Consider the following 21,263-nt stretch of genomic DNA (forward strand, 5'->3'; position numbering starts at 1 on the left):
GAAAGCAGACAAACACACAAACTAACTCTTTAGTTTATTTATTAGATACATAACTTTAACATACCCCATATGCAACCAAATTTACTAAGCTGTATTTTGGGTTGCGTAGAATCAAGTTGACATTCATAAATGTTTAATCTCTTAGTCCTCCCATCACAAAAATTCCTCCTTCCATTAAATAGTACAGTCAAATTACGGTTTAACCTTGAACTAATCTATATAAAGCTGAAACAATGTGGTTGTTCATTAGTCGATCCTCATCTCTCTCTGAAAAGTTCCCAAAAATCCGTCGATGGATTTCGGAATTATGACGTCATCAATATGGCAACGTTATCTTTAAATGTGCCTAATTTCTCAAAGAATAGAGATAGACTCTTCGCTTTTACACTGAAGTGTGGAGAATTGATTAGAAAACCTCCAACGTGCCAAAAGTGCGCACATCTATTTACAAGAAATGCAAAATTGAAGGAAAATATGGATAAGAATGAATAATATAAGGAGATTGAAAGAGAATATTTCAGTATCCGACAAGTTCTGGGGAGTAGTGTGACAGATATGTGCACTGAGCAGTACCTCATGGGATCCATTAAAACAACTGGAGCTCTAACAAGAGGACGGGGAATAACTTATTCAAAAAACCTTGCTCGATGGGTACTTGGATCGCCGGTGTGCATAAAACTCTGCTCTTCTTTGGAAGAGTTTTGTGGTGTTACAATCATTTCGTCTGAACAATATGTGAAAATGTATGACTTTCGTCAACAGAGAGATGAAGTGAATCTTAGAAATTTTTTTGACTTCTTTTCTGCTCATAATCCTTTTTCCGCAGCTTACAATGGACAACTTATGTCTTTATATACCGAAGTGGCTACAAGCGAGCAGATTAATTGTTACAGAGCAGAAGAGGTTGGTCTTGAGGCACTACAGGAAACATGTGGTAACATCTTCTGTGATATTAAACTTCACCGTGGACCTATATTTCCAATAGATACTGCAAAGACAGTTAGAGGTGATGAAGTGCAAATGAACACACAACAACTATTCTGCAGAATTTTGTGTATCATGAAGGAAAGGCCAGACTTCTGTAAGTATCTGGAATATGAACTTGCACCTAAACCACCTTCTCTATTAACTGGATCAACGATGCATAAAACTCAGAAATCAATGCTCTCTAATCTTCTAGTTACACTAATACCATGTAATAATCACTGCCTCTTTCGTCAATGTTCTTAATAGACGTTGGATTCTTCTTGCATGAAAGTGTTTGGCTAAAGCCAGTTACATATGAAGATATGTCCAAATCATATGTGACATATGTTGTAATTCATTTCGGACCTGAAGCCGATGTAATTTTTGACGGATATCAGTGTCTTACCACGAAGTTAGAAGAGAGAAAGCGAAGAAGAAATGAAGCGTTCTCCAGACATTTAATTCACACCCATAATGCATACTACTCTCTCCCAGAAAACTCTTCTTAACAACGAGGCCAACAAATGTTGCACAATAGGTTTTCTTTCTGACAGATTACAGAACGCTGGGGTAAATGTAATTGAATATTATGATGATGCAGATGAAGTTATCGTGTCTACAGTATTAAGTGCGTGTGAAAGTAACGTAAACACAAAAAGTGACAGTTGTGACAAATGACACAGATATACTGAATATACTGATCATGCTTATTGCTAGATCATGTCCAGGCGCATTCACAACCATGCTAATGCCTAGACATGCATCTAATCGAGATCGTATTATTGATATAGCAAACGTACGACTGGCTTTGGGAGAGATGGCTGATGTCTTACTTTTCTGTTACAATGTCGCCGGCTGCGACACCAACTCAGCTATATGCAGAAAAGAGAAGAAAACAATTTACAGCTTTCTAAAAAAAAAAAAAAAAAAAAAAAAATAGTGAGTGTTTTCAATCGTGCTAATGTAATGGCGGATGAGATTGCTGCTGTAGAAGAGTCATTTTTCTTGAGTTTAGTGGAGGAGAATCACAAAACTTGAATGAATTAAGGCATTCTATTTTTACTAAAGTTGTAGCACTTTAGTCTCTTCGAAACAAATTTGAAATCGCTTCTCTTCCGCCAACCAGAGACGCAGCACGTCAGCATGCATTAACACCTTACCACAAGGTACACCAGTGACTAAGGAAAAAGTTAAATACTAGCGACTGAGGATGGTTAAATGTTGGGAATACTTTATTTCCAAATGCTACGACTGCACCTCCTGTTCCAGAGGATTTGCTTAACCTAATCAGTTGTGGTTGTAAAAGTGCTTGCAGTAGAAGATGTAGATTAAGCAGGCAGGTCTCACATGCTCACTAATGTGTCTTTATTGCAAGAGTACGGCAAGGGATAATGTGCTAGTCATTCCTGATGATAGAGAAGACTAAATTGTAAAATACATAAGTAAATATAGTGTTTCTGTTTATAAACCTCATTACCATGATCGTAATGGTGTCACCTTTCGTAAAATACTACATTAAAAAACAATACAGCTTTCTGCCAAAGTCAACCTAATGTAATTTGTAACTTGTCTGCTTGTAGCATTACAGATGTATTACCTACCACTTGATTCCACCATGAATTTGGAATATTATCAGGCTACTTTAAATATACACAGATTCTCATTCAGAAGAGCCACAGGGCATACAGAAACTTCAAAAAACTTACATCTTTATTATATGTTAAATATTTGTCAACATTTCTTCCACAATTACATCACGTGAAGTACAATATATATATTAAGCATGAATGAGAATATTTTTGCGGACAAAATCACACCTTATTTTCATATTTATACCGAATGGTTTACATTTTACCCTGTATAAAGGGTGACTAGCGTACAAATAAAAGTTGTTGCCATTTTTCAATATGGCGGCCAAACCTGACTCTGGATTGTTGGAGACTTCTCGTGGAGAGGTGCGGACAAACCAATGAAAAATTCCAGAAAGTTTCAAATTTATATGATTTTCCTTTGCGGCTTATTAATTTAGCAGAACGGAAAGGAATCAGTGCTTACAAATTAGTACAATAACACAACTACGTATTTCACTCAATAATTTCACCAAACATCAGTGAGGTACATACAATATATTTTATTTTCTGTTTTCTAATCAACTCTGCATATTTTAGTGCAAAATTGAAGAGTCTATCTCTATTCTTTGAGAAATTCCACGTTTTTAAAGACAACGCTGCAAATTCCGGCGACGGCCATATTGATGACGTCATAACTGCGAAACCTGCCATCAAATTTTTGGGGACTTTTCAGAAAGCGATGAGAATTGACCAATAAACAACCACACAAAGTTTCAGCTTTAAATAAATTACTTCAAGGTTTGGTTAAAAATTTGAGCTAATTTCACTGGGCTAAAAGATTTCGCACAGTTGTGAATGTGTACCATATGATATTAGTATACCAAAACACTGTAATACCAATCCTACTGTAATAATATAACTTTCCGTAATTTTACGTTTAAAACGAACCAAAACAATGAAATTGAAATGAGACAGAATGCACAATTTGATTGACTACTACTGTATACTACACGAAATATCAAGTGCACAGAACAAATGTAATGTCTGCTGATTGTGCTTCATGAACGGGAATCTCATCAATAAGTTGCTTTTCAAGGATTAGTACACACACACACTTTTCATAATAGAATTTGAAAGTACTGTTAAACATTCTAAGGGACGCAAAGCTCACTGTTCTTTCCTGCTACGGTTCATAGTATTTATCAGTGCGTATCTATGTCCTCTTTGCTTTTTATAACCCATTTATTACAAAAAGTACATGGTGTTTCAAAATGAATATTGAATTTTAATGTTTTGTAGTATTTATTACATTTAATATACAATTATAAATAATACATCAAAGGAAAGAGCAAATCAAACAGTTTTTGGTACAAGTGTTCAATATGAGCAGCATTTGTTATACGGCACATATAGAGTCGATAGGTCAGAAAAACCCAAAAACCTTCCGCCGGGATATGATGCACAACACATTCAATTTAGGGGAGTCTCGTGGCAACTATGCCATCTCGTAGGGATTTACTGACCACCAGTTGCGAACATTATGAGTGCTCACATTACCAGAAATGTCAATTCATCACTGAAGATGCCACGATTCAGAAAAAATTTCATCGTCGTGAAGCAACATTTCATTTGCAAAGCTGGCACGTAAACAGTAGTCTGTATGCTTTAGAGCTTGTAGCAACTGTAAACGATAAAAGAACGTTGCCGTCCACATAAAATTCTCCACAGAGATGGTTGCACTGTAACAACAGATTCAGTCTTTGCAAAATGTAAAACACAAAAAGCCTTGTGTTCTCTAGTCGCCAACTTTGATACTAGTTCTTTCTAACGGAAGGCAGAGGAAACAGTGTATGCGCATGCGTCTATAGATAACTGTTCGAGTTGCTCTTTCAGTTGACGTATTATTTATAATTGTAAGCAGGGGCGGATCAAGGGCCGGGCAACCCGGGCGACTGTTCGGGACGCCACAGTTACGGGGTCGCCCAAAAATTGCCTCAAAAAGCAGATTTCATAACTTGTTTTATACTGACTTTTTGGTTTATGTTCTTGTAAACTAGCGTCAATTGCATCATCTTTTTCCATTCCACCAAGGAAGAAGAGAATTTCATGGTACTTTATCAACCAATGGGGACGTGGCATGTAGAAGAAAGAGTGGAAAAGGGGTTGATATTGTTTTCAGCGAGCCATGTTCTTTTTGAACTTTTCCCAGGCTATGAATGTTATTGGATTTAATATGTGTTACTCTTTTAAAGTGGTAGTAGAGTTGGAACAGTATATACAGCATTTACTTTTGATTTCCTAGAAACGACACAGCCACGTTAAACTGTTGGCCTTTGTTAAAAGAAGTGTCTAGGAGATGTTATTGTTTCGCTATGTACAGTTCTTGCCAAATCATTCATTTCGACAGTTTGTGAAATTGAATATACCACTCTACAACAACATAGGAGGAATAGGATAGGACTAGGAGGAAGCGCGAAAAGTCAATTTGCCCGGGTGAAAATTTTGCCTTGGTTCTCCCCTGATTGTAAGTGAATTGTAATAAATACTACAAAGCCCAAAATCTCGGAAATTCATTTTGAAACACTTTTTATGTTTTCTTTGAAATTATTTGGAATTTTAATGATGTCATTTTACTGATTTTCTGCTTCACGTGTAATTATATGTCCCTTGTTTTTTTAAAATAAACTTTCATTACACATAAATTTAATATTGCTTAAACTACGTCGGCTTATTAAATATTAAAATTTAATTTTCACGAAGTAAGGAGCGTTTAAATAGATTTAAAGAAATCAGTAAAATCTAACCCCAAGAAAAAAAGCCAGTTCATTTTAAAGAAGAAAAAGAAAATAATTAACCATACGGGCTTAGAAGTAAAGGCCGGGAAGACATCCACACTGTTAAGTCATTAATAACATATATTAGTATCTTGGAATGTTTCCAAATTGATTATAGTGCCGCAGGTCGTTCTGTATTGTTTTCTTATGTTTATGGTTATTCTTCGTAAGGCATAACATTAATTTTCTAGTGCTGATAAGATAATATTTTACGTACATTGGAAAACGCCACCAAACTTGAGATAATATTCCTATTTTGATCATTAGTTCTTAACTGTGAAAATTGGTAAAATAATTAACTTTCTCTTCCTCTTTTGTTTTCAATCTGCAGCGAATTTTGTTCTAGATTTAACTCAAGTTCATAAGCAATGACACTGTCCAATACTCACTAAAAACTAATTTTTTTCACTATATATATATATATATATATATATATATATATATATATATATATATATATATATATATATATATAATTTAATCTCTTTTTATAAAACAAAGGTTACCAAAACAAAAAAATGTATTAACAACACTTGTGTGACAAGTGTTTCGGAAACGTAACACCATCTTCATCAGACATATCATAAACAACAATCTTATGTTGCCAAAAGTGTTACACGGGTGTTGTTAATAGATTTAGTGCTTTTATCACTGTTGTTTTATTAATTTATGTTGAATATTTCCAAATCTATAATAAACAATGTATTAATCTATTTAATTACAATGTATTAATCTATTTAATATTTGCAGATACAGTTAGCGAACATATTTTATTCTAAAAGAATTAACAGTGAAATATTGTGTAGCTACCCTTTTGTTCATAAGTATTACTTCAAGGAGTGTTGGTTAACACACTCGTCCTAGAGTTTCCAATTGTTACTAAAATTTTAGACCTAGGGTGAGCTCAAAAACCCCTCAACCTCCTTGAAATACAAAATATTCAAACTTTGCAATTACACATGTACATACTGTTGATTGAGTTTTATGTGTAATGAACGTATGTTGTTTTAATGTGTAAATGTCTAATACATTAGTATGGCGTCCATCGTGCTTCGAACATGAAATAAAACGTCGCCAGTTTCTGTAGGAGATTTTTCTTAGCATTGCTGGACTAACTCGTCTGGAAACAAGTCTCATAGATTCTTTCGATTCATCAATCGTAGCATAACGTTGTGCCGAAACAATGTTCTCATGAATCCCCAGAGAGAACTTTCAATGGTCGTTAAGCCCGGACGTCGAAGTGGCCAGTCAAGTGGGGTGGGCAATTAAGGCGACCCGCGACCACCCCAGAGTCCTGGAAACACTTTATTGAGATATTCTAGAACCGAAGTGGCAAAATGAGCGGGTACTTCACTTTGCTGAAACCAACATGTCCTTTTTCACTTCTCAGGTTTCCAAACCAGGAATTAATCAGTTTCTGAGCATATCAATGTATCAATATCAATGTTCATCAATATAAAAATATGATCCTAGATTTATTTAATATCTATGCCAGACCATTTCGTGACATGAGAAGGGTTAATCTCAATCTCATAAAAGATAAAGATCTTCCTGAATACATTTCTTGCTCAGGAGCTTCGGTATGTGGCATATTCATGATTGAAAATCATTTTCCACGTTCCATGATAGCGTCAAACATCTGTAGAAATGCGCCAAGTGCTCCTTCCTTCGGTTTAAATCATTGTCAGATAATTCTTGAATAAATTGCAATCCACATAGGCAGGGCCGGATCCAGGATTGTCTGAGGAGGGGCTGCACCAATAACTACCAAAATACCAATCACACTGAAACTCTTCAAAGTGACATGTGACAATATTCTTTTCCCCTGACAACACTGATGCATAGAACGGAGGAAAGTATTTTGCAGAACAGAGGGTTGCAAGTATTATGCAGAAAAGTTTTTTTTTATCTCCTCCTGGGTTGTGTTTTCTTCCCTACTTAACGATGTTATATTGTTTTGCTTGGTGAATCCTTTTTCTTATACCTTTAGAAAATCAACTTAAACTTTTGCTTTTGCAAAGTTCTGCTTTCTTTTAAGCTCCAAACGGAAATATGATGGCAAAAAGTTTCGGAAAGTGTTGCTACTTTCACTGCTAGTTTCTCATTTTAAATAGTGTATATCTACAACGAAGGGGGCTGCATGTGCACCTTTGTACCCCCTTAAATCCGGCCCTCCGTATAGGTATAATTATAAATTATGTTTCATGTGTTTGTGCAGAGTTGACCACAGTATACCAAATTCCGCGGACCGTTTGCGTGTTGACTTCGTTGGTGATCTTTCCACCGACGCTATGACTTTTCTGCATTATTACTCTCTTGTTGATGGTCTACTACTTCGTGTTTTTTCCCTTAATTTCCATTTAAAAAACAGTTTCTGTTTCCAACGCAAAAGTGTTATCTTTAGATGGGACACTCATCCGAATGGTAGCTGGAAATCCATACACACCTGTTTCAACGTTTTCCTTGTTCTAAGCGTTATGTGAATCCAAATGCTTGCGACGACGCGTTCTTCAACGGTATAATTACTTGTATAAACCATTCTTTATACCTGAATGTGACTCTGTAATATTTATTTGCAGTTTATATAATTGTAATTTTTGTAATTTGATTTTTTTTTATTTAAGAAGAAGTTATGGGACTTGATGCTTGCCCTGTAGGTTGCGTAAAGAAACAAGAGACTTACAAGAAAGATAGATAAAATACAAACGTCATAGTAGAGTGTAGATCTGAAGGGATTAACGATAGGATAGATTGTTCAAACACAGTATTTGGATTTGCTGTGATGATCTCACTGTTCTCTTTCCATGTCTTCTGTCGGTTGGCTAAATTTTGTGAAGGGCTCAAACATAACGGCCGGCCAAATGTTCTCAATGGAAAATCTCGAAGCTTTGCACTCTTAGGCTGAGATGATGATAACGCGAATTAGTTAATCTTGGCTTGTAATTATTGTTCATTTAATTCTGCTTCATGTCCACATTTGAAGAACTCTTCTGCAGTAATGAACTTTACAGTTGTCGCCCATGGCACCTGTGCTTGGGACCTAAAATTCATTAGCCTCTCGATGGATCTTAGCACTTCAACCTCTCACTACAACAACACCATTGTCATTCCTCTTCGGAAACTCTTGCCTTTAGTTTTTAATCATCCGGAAGACAAATCCATAGCAGTGCCAATGAAATGTTTTGTTAAATGACCTGATCAGTAAGAGGATAATTATATGTGGTTCATTCCCGTAAGCTTACAAACTATTAGATGACTCTACAAAACTACAAATATATTTCTATTTCATGGCTGTTGACGGCAACAAAGTGTTTCTGAATAAAAATATATAATAATGTTTTAGAACAATAATTCATTCTTTACAACACTTCACAATATTGAAAGAAATTTTCGAATGGAATATAAGAATGAAAGAAAGAAGAAGAATAAAATGAAGAAAGAGTAGGAGAGATTAAAAAACTGAATAGAAGATAGATAAAAGATAGGGAATTGAAAAATATAAGAGGTGTCAACCGAGGAGAACTTCAGAAAGTATCTTATAATCCCGACCGTGGGATTCGAACCCAGACTCTTCCTACAAAGTTTAAGATAGTGGTTGTTCTAATTGTGCGTTATTTGTGAATATTTCTTAAGCGATTAAGCACTGTTTATTTATTTAAAGGATTATTAACGATTTGATCTCCGAGAAAGCTGACTAGTCCCTGGATTTTTCTCTTTTCTTCTTTAGACAGTTTTTCCGCCTATTTCGAAGAGATTTTTGTTTTAAAAATAATTGGTTTTGTACTATCACTCGATAGGAAACAACCCCCCCCCCCATTTTCTGTTTAGTATATGTAGTAGGAGATACGTGAAATAGCATGTTGCAATGTTTAAAATGTTTGCGAGAGTGAGATATCAAAAAATTTATTTACTTTTTCCATCAATTAGATATAGACAATGACATGTAATGAAATGCTTCTTGGTGACCCACAGAAGCCGGAAGCCAAAAAGGGAGATATTTTCCACTTGTTGCCCGAAGGCTGAAAAACCAGCTAACTTTACTACGCGAGGGAGCGTCATCTATGGGGTTTTCCTTTCCGACATTTTCCTCGGGAAGCGCTTGTCCAGATTGTAGATTTATGTCCGCTATAAATCGAAAGGAGTGACTTCGTCTCCACCATGTGAACAATGACGCCCGTTCCGTTCTTTTTTTGCATGAAACCACTGGGTGGGGGAGACTCCGAGCTGAAGTTTCCCTTGCTGTGAGGGACTCCGAACATGTTTGAACAGGAAATAGAAAATATATAGGAAAATAAAAGAATGATCGTGTGTAGTGGAGTCTTTCCTGATGGTTCGGAATTCACAATTTCCTCTCTATATGCTCTGACTTCTTTTGTCTCTCTAACACTTACACACACTGTACGTTCTCACATATTACATGACACATATATATACATATGCACACGTACAAACAAAACGGTCATTCTTTTCATTAACGCATGACCTCTAATCTAAATTAACAATCTTCCAGAAACTAAATCAATTAGTAACTGATAGAGATTTCTGAGTATTATTAATTGCAGATTAGATTCTTCTGCAATCGTGTTTAAAATAAATGTTTCCTACAAAGTTAATTAATCATTTTAAATGTTATTTCTACATACGCGTTACTGCTTATTCAAATATTAGCGGTATTGCATTTGTAACTATTATCTAGTTCAGTCAAAATAACACGAAGAACCTCCTTTTAAACCAAAGAAATGCATGAAAAAGTTCAGGTGATTAGAGATTCAAATTGTAAATTAATTCCTTGCTCTAAGATTAAGAGTACGAAAGAAGACAACATGAATTACTTTTATTATCTTATAAATTCGAAAATGTTCGAAGTTCTTTTTAATATGGAAAAATGTTCTTTTGAATTATCCATTACAACGTTTACAATTTCTTCAAGAACTATCTCACAACTTCCAGGATAAATGCAAAGTCTATTTCGTAGAAGGTTTTTCAGATGAGTATGGAGGTTGGAGCGTCATTGCGACTTTTAATTTTTTAAAGGTATTCCGGAAGTTTCGTCATGTTACTTTCTGTTTTAAGTGCAAATGTTTCCTTTTTTTTTAAAAAAAGGAGAAAACTTGATCAAAGCAAAACAGTACCTTCAATTGAAATGCAAATATTAAAGTATTAGTTTGACCGAGCTTTTACAATTATTTTTTAAAAAGTTTTAAAACAATTTTGGAAATTACTTGAATTTTTGATTTATCATTTTCACTGATAAATTAACTTACTATTCTATCTATAAAGGTAACGAAGAAAGTTCTCTCGCTTTTTGTGGAGGTCTCTGTTGCATTGGCCCTCACACCGTGAATTGAATGTGAATGGAAATAAGGCGAAGGTCAGCTGTTGGTGTGGGTATATCCAACATACTACCTGGTTATGGCAGTTCAGTTAAGAACAGTGTGTACATGGCATGTCTAGAGAGTGTCATAAGGATGTGTATGCTGTAGGAGTTCAAACTGGGATCAAACGCCGCTGCACCGCCAAGCCTTTGGTGAGGGTGTCATGACTATGCAGACAGTGCAGTAGTGGTTTAGCAAGTTTAAGGACGGTGATGGAACACTCGAAGTCGCACTACGTGCTGAAAGAACAAGACATGTACAAAATGAAGATCTTCAGGCAGCAATTAAGGCGAACAGAGGACAGACGTGATAAACTGCGACTACAATTCAGGGTGAGTGGAGAAACCATTCTCAGCTCCTTCATCAACTTCGAAAGCATTACGAGTTGGGTCGATGGATTCCACATGATTTGACTCCGTGCCAGAAGGCAACGCGAGCTGACATATGTGTTTCTTTGCTGTCTCGTCTGAGGTAGGAGTCATTTCTGGACAGGGTGTTGACATGTGTTGAGAAATGGGTTCTGTACAAGCTCCGTCATTATTGGTTAGTATCCCATGAACCGGTTCCAAAACAGCCGAAACTAGCGCTACAAGAGAAGAAGGTCCTACTGTGTAAGGACTGCTCGCGACATCGTATATTGGAACATTCTAGCAGCTGGTCAGAGCATCTATGCAACTGTGTACTGTCAGCAATTGAGCCGTGTTCAAGAAAAACTCAAAATTCTGGAGCCAGCACCTCTGAATCGCAAAGCGGTCCTCCTGTTATAGGAAAACGCTAAGCCTCACGCGGTTAGGATGACCCGGGACACTATTCTACGCCTTGGATGGTAAACATTATTGCATCCGCATACTCTCTGAACATTGCACCGTCCGATGATCACCTGTTCCATTCCTTAGACAGTCATCTTAGAGGATTCCAGTTCAAACCATCAGTAGAGATGCAAAATGTACTTGATAACTTCTTCGCTTCACGACCTACCACGTTCTACCGCGATGGAATGCATGGCCTTCCCGAACGTTGGCAGAAGTTCGTCGATGCTGATGGGGACTATTTTTGATCGTTCAGATACGTCTTGGGTGACATATCGATTTTCGAAGGTGGTGGGTGAAAAAAGCGATAGAACTTTCTTGGTTACTTTTACAGTAATGGAAGAAACATTTGCACTTCTTAACTTCACATTTTTTCTAGCAGCAGCACTGTTGAACTCTTGACTGACAAATCTTCTACTCTCCTGGCTGCTTAATGGCTGAAATCAAGGATACAATTACATCTTTTCTTCTTCTCCTTTTTCTTCTTCTTCTTCTTCTTCTTCTTATTATTATTATTATTATTATTATTATTATTATTATTATTATTATTATTATTATTATTATTATTATTATTATTATTATTATTATTATTATTAATTATTTCACATAGTGTATCAAGTTAGACACGATATCTTCACAATACAGTGTTTTCATGAAGTCATTTCGTTGATAGTGTCATTCGTAGGAATTGTTCGAAAAATTGCTGAAAGGTTGGGTGCATTGCCTTATTGAATGGACACACAAGTGAATATTACATTCTTGTAAATTTCATCTTCGAAAAATTGGTTGTTTAAAGACAATTCATAATACAAACTAACAAATTCTTTCTTAAAGGTTTTAGAATGTAGCAGTGAAAAGAGGATTAGGGCCATATTAAGGAGAAAAGAGTCCTAAAATGGAAGGAAAAAAAGGCTTCAGAAAGGGAAATTATTCTCATCTGAAGACAATACTTAGTACAATAGATACTTTATGAAAACTTTTTCTTGATCTAAAAGAAAGGTGCGCACTCACCCTAATTATCACGATTTTGCTAGACTTAAATTACAGCGAAGCATCACAAAATGAATACTGTTAGTTACAATAAACAAGTTATATGAAGTTATAAGTACTATTAGTCCTTATTTTTTAATATTTCTTTCGTCCATTTGCCAGTAATTCATTGTAATTTAAGAAATACTAGAATGTAAGTGAGTTCATCAGTAGTTTGTTGTAATTTAACATCAATTGTATGATAATATATTTAGTAGTTATTTGTTATTTGTTGTACAATGTACATTTAACCTTAATTTTTGCATTTTTTACACGTTCATTTCATAAATAGTTTGTAGTGAGTAGTAAGTGAAGAGAAGAACTGAAAAATGCTGTGTGGGTTGAAAGTGCTCTGGTAACTAAGCTAACAACACATGGGAATAAAACAAAGTTAAACTACGTAGACTCAACCGAAAACCGCGAATATAATGAAACGTAAATGGTTAAAAGCGGCCCGCAAGTGCAGAGATTCAACTACAAGGAACAAGTTATTTCTCTATTGGGAATATAATTTCTGAAGCATAGACGTGTTAAGAAGCGCAAGTACCTGAAACGCAGATGGGATAATTTCTTTTTCTTTTTAGGAGAAACTTAGCAGCTTGGATCCATATTGTGTTATACCCTGCAGATGTTTAAAATGAAATATGAGGTTGGGATTTATTAAATCATTTTCACACTTTACTTGTTGAGGTATTATTTTGCATAAGCACAACGATTCTTGTTTACCATAATATTGTGTTTCTTATCTAATTTTCAAACAATCTCACATAATTAATATTACTAAATACTTGCGCCAATAACGGAAAATTATTTTTTTTGTCAGTTTTCTTTGAAATAATTTCTTTCTCAAACATATTTAACTACCAATCACTTAATGAAAATTAAATTTTATTAGGTATTTATTCAGAAGATGTTTGCTGATGACCTTAACGATGCTTGACTCTTAACTACTTCTAACTTGCTCCGCAGATATTGATGATTTTTGATACAACAATATACTTTGGCCTAACTCAGGTTTCTATTACATTTTGGGCAAAGATTCGAGAAGGGTTAGATACGGTAAAAGTTTCTTCTATGTCCTCTCAGAGCTGCGGGAAGAGCCATGTCTGCAGCATGTGAAATTAGAATCCATTTAGAGTATCCTTCTCGAAAAATTATAGGACCACATACTTCATTTTAGGTAACTGCTCAAAACACTTTTCCATTGGGGGAATCACAGATATACAGTATTCTTCATAATCCAAAGCCAAAATTCTAACATTTTGTTTATTTACTTTTCACGAAAGGTGGAAGGTAGCCTCATTAATAAGCACAACAGACTCAATGAAACCATCTCTTTCTATAAGGTTTGCATCGCAAGGCAAAACTCAAGTTTTTTATCCTTGCCAGTAGGTTTAAATACCTGGAACAATTTCAGTCGGTATGGGAAAATTTCAAGCATTTTCACAGAATCTTCCACACTTGTATGCTTCAAGCTCAATTCTTTGCTTGCACGAACTATTGATATTTGTGGGATTCTGACGAAAGTCGTACCCTACTCAAACGATCAACTGTTTCCTCATCAACTCCTGACTGATCTGTATGTTTCCTCTAACAGATACATCTACTTTCTTCAAATTGTTTATACTACTTCGGAATTGCGTGCTCGCTTGGATCTAACCCGAACATCGTCTCCAACTTCACTAAACAGTAATTACAAAAAATTTTACGTGAAATTCGAGAACATAGAATACTCTCATGTCTTAGTTTTTTGCAATCTTCTTTTACTGTAGCCCCAGTGGTGGAATGCATAACTATACATAAGATTTGCCAACCACTAAAATATTTTAGAGTTTTCCTTTCATTTAACATAGTTGCATGTCATTCTGAATAAATAAACGTGAATTATTAAACTTTGAAATCAGGAAGATCATTTACAATAACCCTGTATTACGTGTGCTATACAATTAAATAATTTAGGCATAAGTCCTTCTTTCAGTAAGATGAAGAGTTGAATTGCAAGGTAATTCCTTACATCTTTAAACTTATTCTTTGAAAGCGTCAAACACTCATCTCACAAGACAACTATTTGTTTCGAATATTCGCTTCTTAGCGGAATTTGATCAATTATTTCCTGTGTTTGTGTTTGTCGTCTCCAAAGCTGTATGTAATATAACGTTGTTGAAATATGTAGTGAAGTGTGGCATAATGAGGTCATTGACCAATGTCATTACTCGGAAAATTGCATCACTGTAATATTTTTAAGAGTATTTGTTGGTACATGTTACGTTTTAACAAAAATAAGTTTATATTCAAAATTAGAGTGTTCCTGAATGGTTTATTTTGTTATATTCTTACAAGATGTTTAATATTTCAAATCTTACAAATAAAAACTATTAGGATATATTATACAGTACCTCAAGGGGTAAAAGTGGATCTGAAAAGGTAGGGGGACTAATGACATCACGCCGTCTTCCTTGCCCATCTTTGCCCATTGTAATTTTATAGGAAGTGAAGGGACGTCATGGATATTCTCTGGAAGGGGGGAAACGGAATTCTACCGTGTTATCCCTCACTTTTACCGCTGTACAGTAATATTCCAAACGTTTGAAAACCTATCACCACTTTTAAAACTCGATATCGATATTTATAGGTACAGTTGTAGTAAATATATGTTTTATATTATTCAAAAAAAACACACACACACACACACACACATATATATATATATACACACACACACACACACACACACATACATACATATATATATATATATATATATATATATATATATATATATATATATATATATATATATATATATATATGTTTTATATTCTTCTTCTTCTCTATATTATTCTACCTTATTATTATTATTATTATTATTATTATTATTATTATTATTATTATTATGTTTAATTCTTTTCTTAGAAATTCATTTATTTTGTATCTTTAATCGCACGGGAAAAATATAGTTATAAAAACGTTTTAATCCATTTCTCCCTTGGGATTCAAATGTCAATGAAACTATAATGATAAGTACCCATAAGATACTTTAATTATGACATACCTTTCGAAACACACCTCCCCAAAGAATCCGAATTTTAATCGAAGTGACAAAATTAAAAAAAAATAACTGCTTGAGATTGATATAAACTATGATCCAAAAGTTATTTAAAACTGGTAAATTTCGAAATTTACGGATTCGACACAAATTCTAGGTCATTTTGGATAATTTATTCTTTCACACCTTCTCACCCACCATGTCGATGGGGTGTTAGTATTCATATCACCGATCCCGAAACCTATGAATTCAACATTCTTGTAAGTTAGGAAATTGAGTTAGCAAGTTCGCCGAAGAGGAACACCAAAGTTAATCAGCGATAGTAAAAATTCACAATCAATTTTACCATTGATGATCTTATACGGTAAAGTAAGTCAGCTCCGTGACGTCGTTTGTAAGGGGGAAGTTAAGTTCATTAAAGACATTAGTTCTTGTTTCGAGTAATTACGTAACTCGGGAATTCTAAATCTAACTACAGCATGAAAGAATACGAAATAATGCGAGATAGATTAGTAGGTACTGTCATGTTCGGTACAGGTGAACAATATTCAATGTTCGGAGAAATAAAAGCCTTATAGCCTTATAAAACATCGTAAAAACAAGAAGACTTCGTATTTCAGAAAAGCTAAAGAGTAGATCAAGCAGTGTGTCAAAGCTCGAACTGACATGATCTCCAAAGAAAAGCTTTTCATCAAAGACAACACCTAGATCTACTATTCCTAAAGACACCTAAAGACATTATCAAAGTCGTTATTAGTTGCAAATAAATAAATAAAATTGAACCATTTCACTTCCTTTTAACACCTGTTGGATTATGCATAAAAAGTTCTAAGTAGCTTACTCTCTCTTCTAGACTACGATCTCTTCAATATAATTACCTAGATCGTAGAAGTATGCTAAGTCAATGGTACGGGTTTGTATACAAGACAAACATACATTTATATAAGATAACATATAGCAGAGTAGAAAGAAGATTGTCACTGAAATTAAGCTTAAGTTCTACGTATGGTTTCAGAAATAATGTAATTGGTTCACTAGTTGAAAATGTTATATCAACCAGACAGTTGATGAGATTATAAAAGAAATTAAGCTACAGTAGCAGAAGAAAAAAAAACGCTATGTATATGTAGGACTAAGAAGATAAAAAAAATAATCTCCCTTTTTGCTGGTGTTGGCAAGTTCACTTCTCTATCCATACAGAGAAAGATCAGAAGAAATGAAAAAGACTCCCAAATGCTACAAGCATCTCTCTCTCTCTCTCTCTGTCTCTCTAGTGGTCACCACCATCATATATTTTTATTGGAAAACGAAAAATCTTCTTCCACAAGACTGCAGAAAATAAATCGACAGAAAGGATAGGATCTTTTCTCTCTCTCTCTCTCTCTCTCTTTGTGCTTGTACATCTCTTCCTACTCCCTTTCGGCACTTCCTTCTTATAGTAGAAGAGAAAGAAGAAAATATTCTCTAGAGTACAGGAGCAAAGCACTGTGCGTGCGTGTGTGTGTGTGTATGTGTGTATTTTGAAGGCAATGCTGGACCACTTCTTTAGTAGACACAATAGCCAAAAAGGAACACCTTAGTGCTGCAAGGTTTGGTCGGCCAGATGGCGCAAGAGTCTTTAGAGATTTTGCTTTATTCGACTCACATGTATGTGAGTGTGGGTAAAAAAGAGGAAAAAGGAAAGTGATGGAAAACCAAGTCCTACAGTGAGCATTTTTCCCTCCCATTTCCTCCCTTTTTGATCATATGGGTATTCCATTTCGTTCTCTCCAAGAAATGATCAATAGGGTTTTCCCTTCAATTTTTTAAAAAGGAACGACGTGTGTATCAGAATTTCGTCCTATTGAGAACCACATGACATATGTACAATAGAGGCTTCGAACATGTAAGAAAAGACAGGAATAGGAGACAGGAAGGCTCTTGAGGCAAGAAAAAAAGTGTCTGGACAGCTTTGCTTTCAACTCCAGGTCAAGGTCAAATATATTCTTCCACTTTAACAAGTCTTATTTGCTGTTTTCGGTTCTCGTTACACTTACGTTTATTTACACTTATTTTATAAAACAAAAATATATTTAAATTTGTGTTAGACATTGTGAAACTGTATCTTCAAAACGAGCTATGAAATTCGAGAAACAGAATATTGCGTGGATATTGCTTATCTCTTATAAAGGCAGCCAGCTTCCTTCTTCAAAGTCCTTGCTTATCTTTTCAGTGTCAAATTTCATTCTGGATTGATCTAACACTGCCTTTTTTCCTTTCGGCACTGGAATGAAGCAAGCAAATGAAAATACTTAAGTTATGAATATATAGTTATGGAATTAGAAGAAGGGGAGAAATTCCTAGTCTTCTCTTGACAACTGGTAACATATCGCGTACTGCTGCATTACATACATTGCTTTCTCAATTTGTGTAAATGTACTTTCTAAGATACAATTGTGAATTTATAGATATGTCGGTAGTGTTACAATAGAGCTAGATAGGAAAGAGTCAGTTATGTTAGGTATGTGATTGCTTGTTGATTCTAACTACATGAAAAAATTATACGAAAATGAGTGTTATGAAGGACTCTTTAATATATTAAATTGTGAAGTTCCGTACGTACGAGTAAATTACGGTAGAAAGAACGTGTAACATATCTGTGAGGCAATGTTCTGTGAGGCATCGAAATAATTGAAGCGAGCGTAGGCAAAGCTTCTACCATTCGAGTCAATGAACATTTCATGTTTATATAACTGTTTATCTGTTGACATGTCCGTCTATTCGTTCCAGGTAAAACTTATCTGATTTTAATGAAATTTGAAATACAGGATGGTAAGAAACTATTTGAACAAACTTCGGGAGCTGATTCCCGACACCGAAACCAGCAAAAAAAGTCCTCTTGAACTTGGTCAGTGAGGGATATTTTCGGCAATATAAGGTGCCGAAAGTGTGGGAAAACGAACTTCGGAAGGCTGTAACTCTAAAACAACCCAACATAAAGAGTGTGGTTTAGAACATGGCACTCGAAGTCATATCTGCTCGATTGAAAAATGTATGTTTCAAACTTTCGCAATATGTGTGCGAGGAATTCCCCAAAGGAACATAGGAATTCCCTATAACGTTGCATGTAATCCCTACGTGAAGTTCATTTTCCCGCGCTTTCGGCACCTTATATCGCCGAAACTATCCCTTACTGACTGAAGTTCCAGATGACTTTTTTTTTTTTTGCTGGTTTCGGTGTTGGGAATCAGTTCCCGAAGTTTGTTCAAATAGTTTGTTACCATCATGTATACCTTCCTTCAGTCAGCCCCATTTTTTTAGAACTCCACAATTAATTTCGTAAAACAGTCGTTTTTGATACAATGTTATATATATATTTTCTTTTTCTTTTCTTTTTTCTTTTTTTTTACGACGTATCTATCCATTGAGGTGTTAATACAATGATCACTACTTAGAGTTGCAACCAGTCGAATATGAAGACTTATTAACTCTACTCTACTCCCTGATTGAAAAAAAAATCACTTTATGATAACTTTAATTTTTTTTTTTTAAAAAAAAAGCAAATTTTGGTCCAATATGGCATAATTTCCAATCACCGTAGGCAATTTGCTGCCCCGTGCAATGGCATCATTTTACGCCCCCTTTCTCCAGAAAAAAAAAAACTGAACTTAAAAGCCACGTTGCCTCTTTATGCTACCTTGTCATGAACAAGGAAGGGGAGGAAAAATTTTCTTTCACTACAAATATAATCTCGTCTTTAAATAAAAATCTATTACATTAGTGAAAGATAATGTAATGTAAGAAAGTAAAAAATATATATATACGAATATTTTTTCGTAAAAATACGAATATTATTTCATTTTATCGAAAGTAACTGCGCAATAGGTAGCACTATTCTCCTTGTAGGTCAGGGCGCAAAATTTCCGGCCGCCAGGCCGCCATTGGCGACTAGAAATTTAGAGCTGGCGACCAGTGTTCAGTAGGAATGGTTTTTACTTAAACTCAAATAATCCAAAAATTACATAACAGAACGGTTGCAATCTGTATCATCAGATGTAATTCTGTCCCTTCATATATTTGACACTTTGGGTTGGCCTCGTAAAAGAAAAATCCTTGATATTTGGTGTGGAAAAAATAAAACTGCTTTTTAAAAGCTTGCAACCAGATTTATACAGTTAGAAAGTGGACCTTGTATTAGCAGACTGGGCAGAATATAAAGTTCTTTTTTTTTTCATTGATATTGAATCAGACACTGAAAAAGGTTTACAGTGAAAGCATCATTACGAGATTTCCGAATTAGCCACCAATTGTCACATTTTGTGCAGTTTTACCTGTGAGAACTGCTTCATGTGAGAGAGGCTTCAGCAGTCTCAATAGTTTTAAGATTGCCTACAGTAATTCACTGAAGACTTATACACTGAAGGATTTGCTGACAATTTCCATCAATGGTCCTTCACTTAAGGACTTTCATCCGAAAACTGGAATCGACAACTGTACTTCAGTGCAGAGAGAGAGAGAGACAGAGAGCTTTACACAAACGTGAAGTCTTAAGGTAAGGCATTTTTAACATGTATATGAATTGTCCAATTCATAATTAATTATCCTAAATCTAATTCTGGTCTGGTTATGATATTTTATTCCCTGATGCAATCTCTCTCTTTGTCAAACCAAAGGCTTTGGGTGGCTAGGTTCCTATAGTTTGTACGTGAGAGATACTGGCGACCACCATTCTTGGATTGGCGAGTGCGTCTGACTTTGAAATTTTGCGCCCTGTTGTAGGTGATATGAATTTGCCTGAAATAACTGGTACAAACTTTGATTTTCGACAGTCAACCAATAAATCACAAAGTCTCTATCATTTTATGTTATATCATGACATGGGATAATTAAATAATATTACAAATAGCTTAGGGAGAACATTAGATTTAGTAATAAGTAATCTTTCCAATCTAATAGCAATAAGAGAACCACATCTATTAATTAAAGAAGATAATTACCACCCCTCTCTCTTTGTATAAGCTTTCAATATGTTAAATCACCTAGAATAAAAAATAAAAGAAACATATTTGGCTTCAATTTTAAGAAAGAAAATTATGATAATCTTTATAATGAGTTAGCGAGAATAGATTGGCAATATCTAAATTAATAAATGGATCTAAATAAAGCAGTAGAAGAATTCTATAAAGTAATTTATGACACATTTGAGAAGTGCATTCTCATGAAAAGGCCGACGCAGAAAAATTACCCTTGCTGGTTTACTAACAGTATAATACAAAAATAAAACTTAAATGGCAACATAGCATAAAATGGCTTAAGGGGAGGGGAACGACTAATCACCTACACGGGGAATATCAGAACTTATTTCATATAATGGAGATTAGTATAAGAGATACTGAGAATACAATAAAGAAACTGAAACCGAATAAGTCAATTGGGTCTGATAGTATATCACCTTATATTGTGAAGGGTTGTATCATATTTTAAAAATGCGCTATATACCTTATTTAACCTTTCAATAAGGACAAATGTTTTTTTTCGGACGTATGGAAAGAGTCAATAATATGCCCGGTTCCGAAGCCCGGCAACAAAAATAGCATAGAAAACTATCGTCCAGTAGCTATATTACCAATAATTGCAAAGGTATTTGAAAGTGC

At 34.9% G+C, this 21,263-nt stretch overlaps 1 protein-coding gene across 1 annotated transcript; it reads left to right on the plus strand.

Annotated features, from left to right (window-relative positions):
- Positions 1-555: 555 nt before the first annotated feature.
- Positions 556-1,230, plus strand: LOC145660954 (uncharacterized). Its single transcript, XM_081726400.1, has one exon. The coding sequence runs from the start codon at positions 556-558 to the stop codon at positions 1,228-1,230; it is 675 nt and encodes a 224-aa protein (XP_081582526.1).
- The last annotated feature ends 20,033 nt before the right edge of the window (positions 1,231-21,263 follow it).

This window comes from Thermobia domestica, chromosome 9 (assembly GCF_964235325.1).
Source record: "Thermobia domestica chromosome 9, izTheDome1.hap1.1, whole genome shotgun sequence".
NCBI lineage: Eukaryota > Metazoa > Arthropoda > Insecta > Zygentoma > Lepismatidae > Thermobia > Thermobia domestica.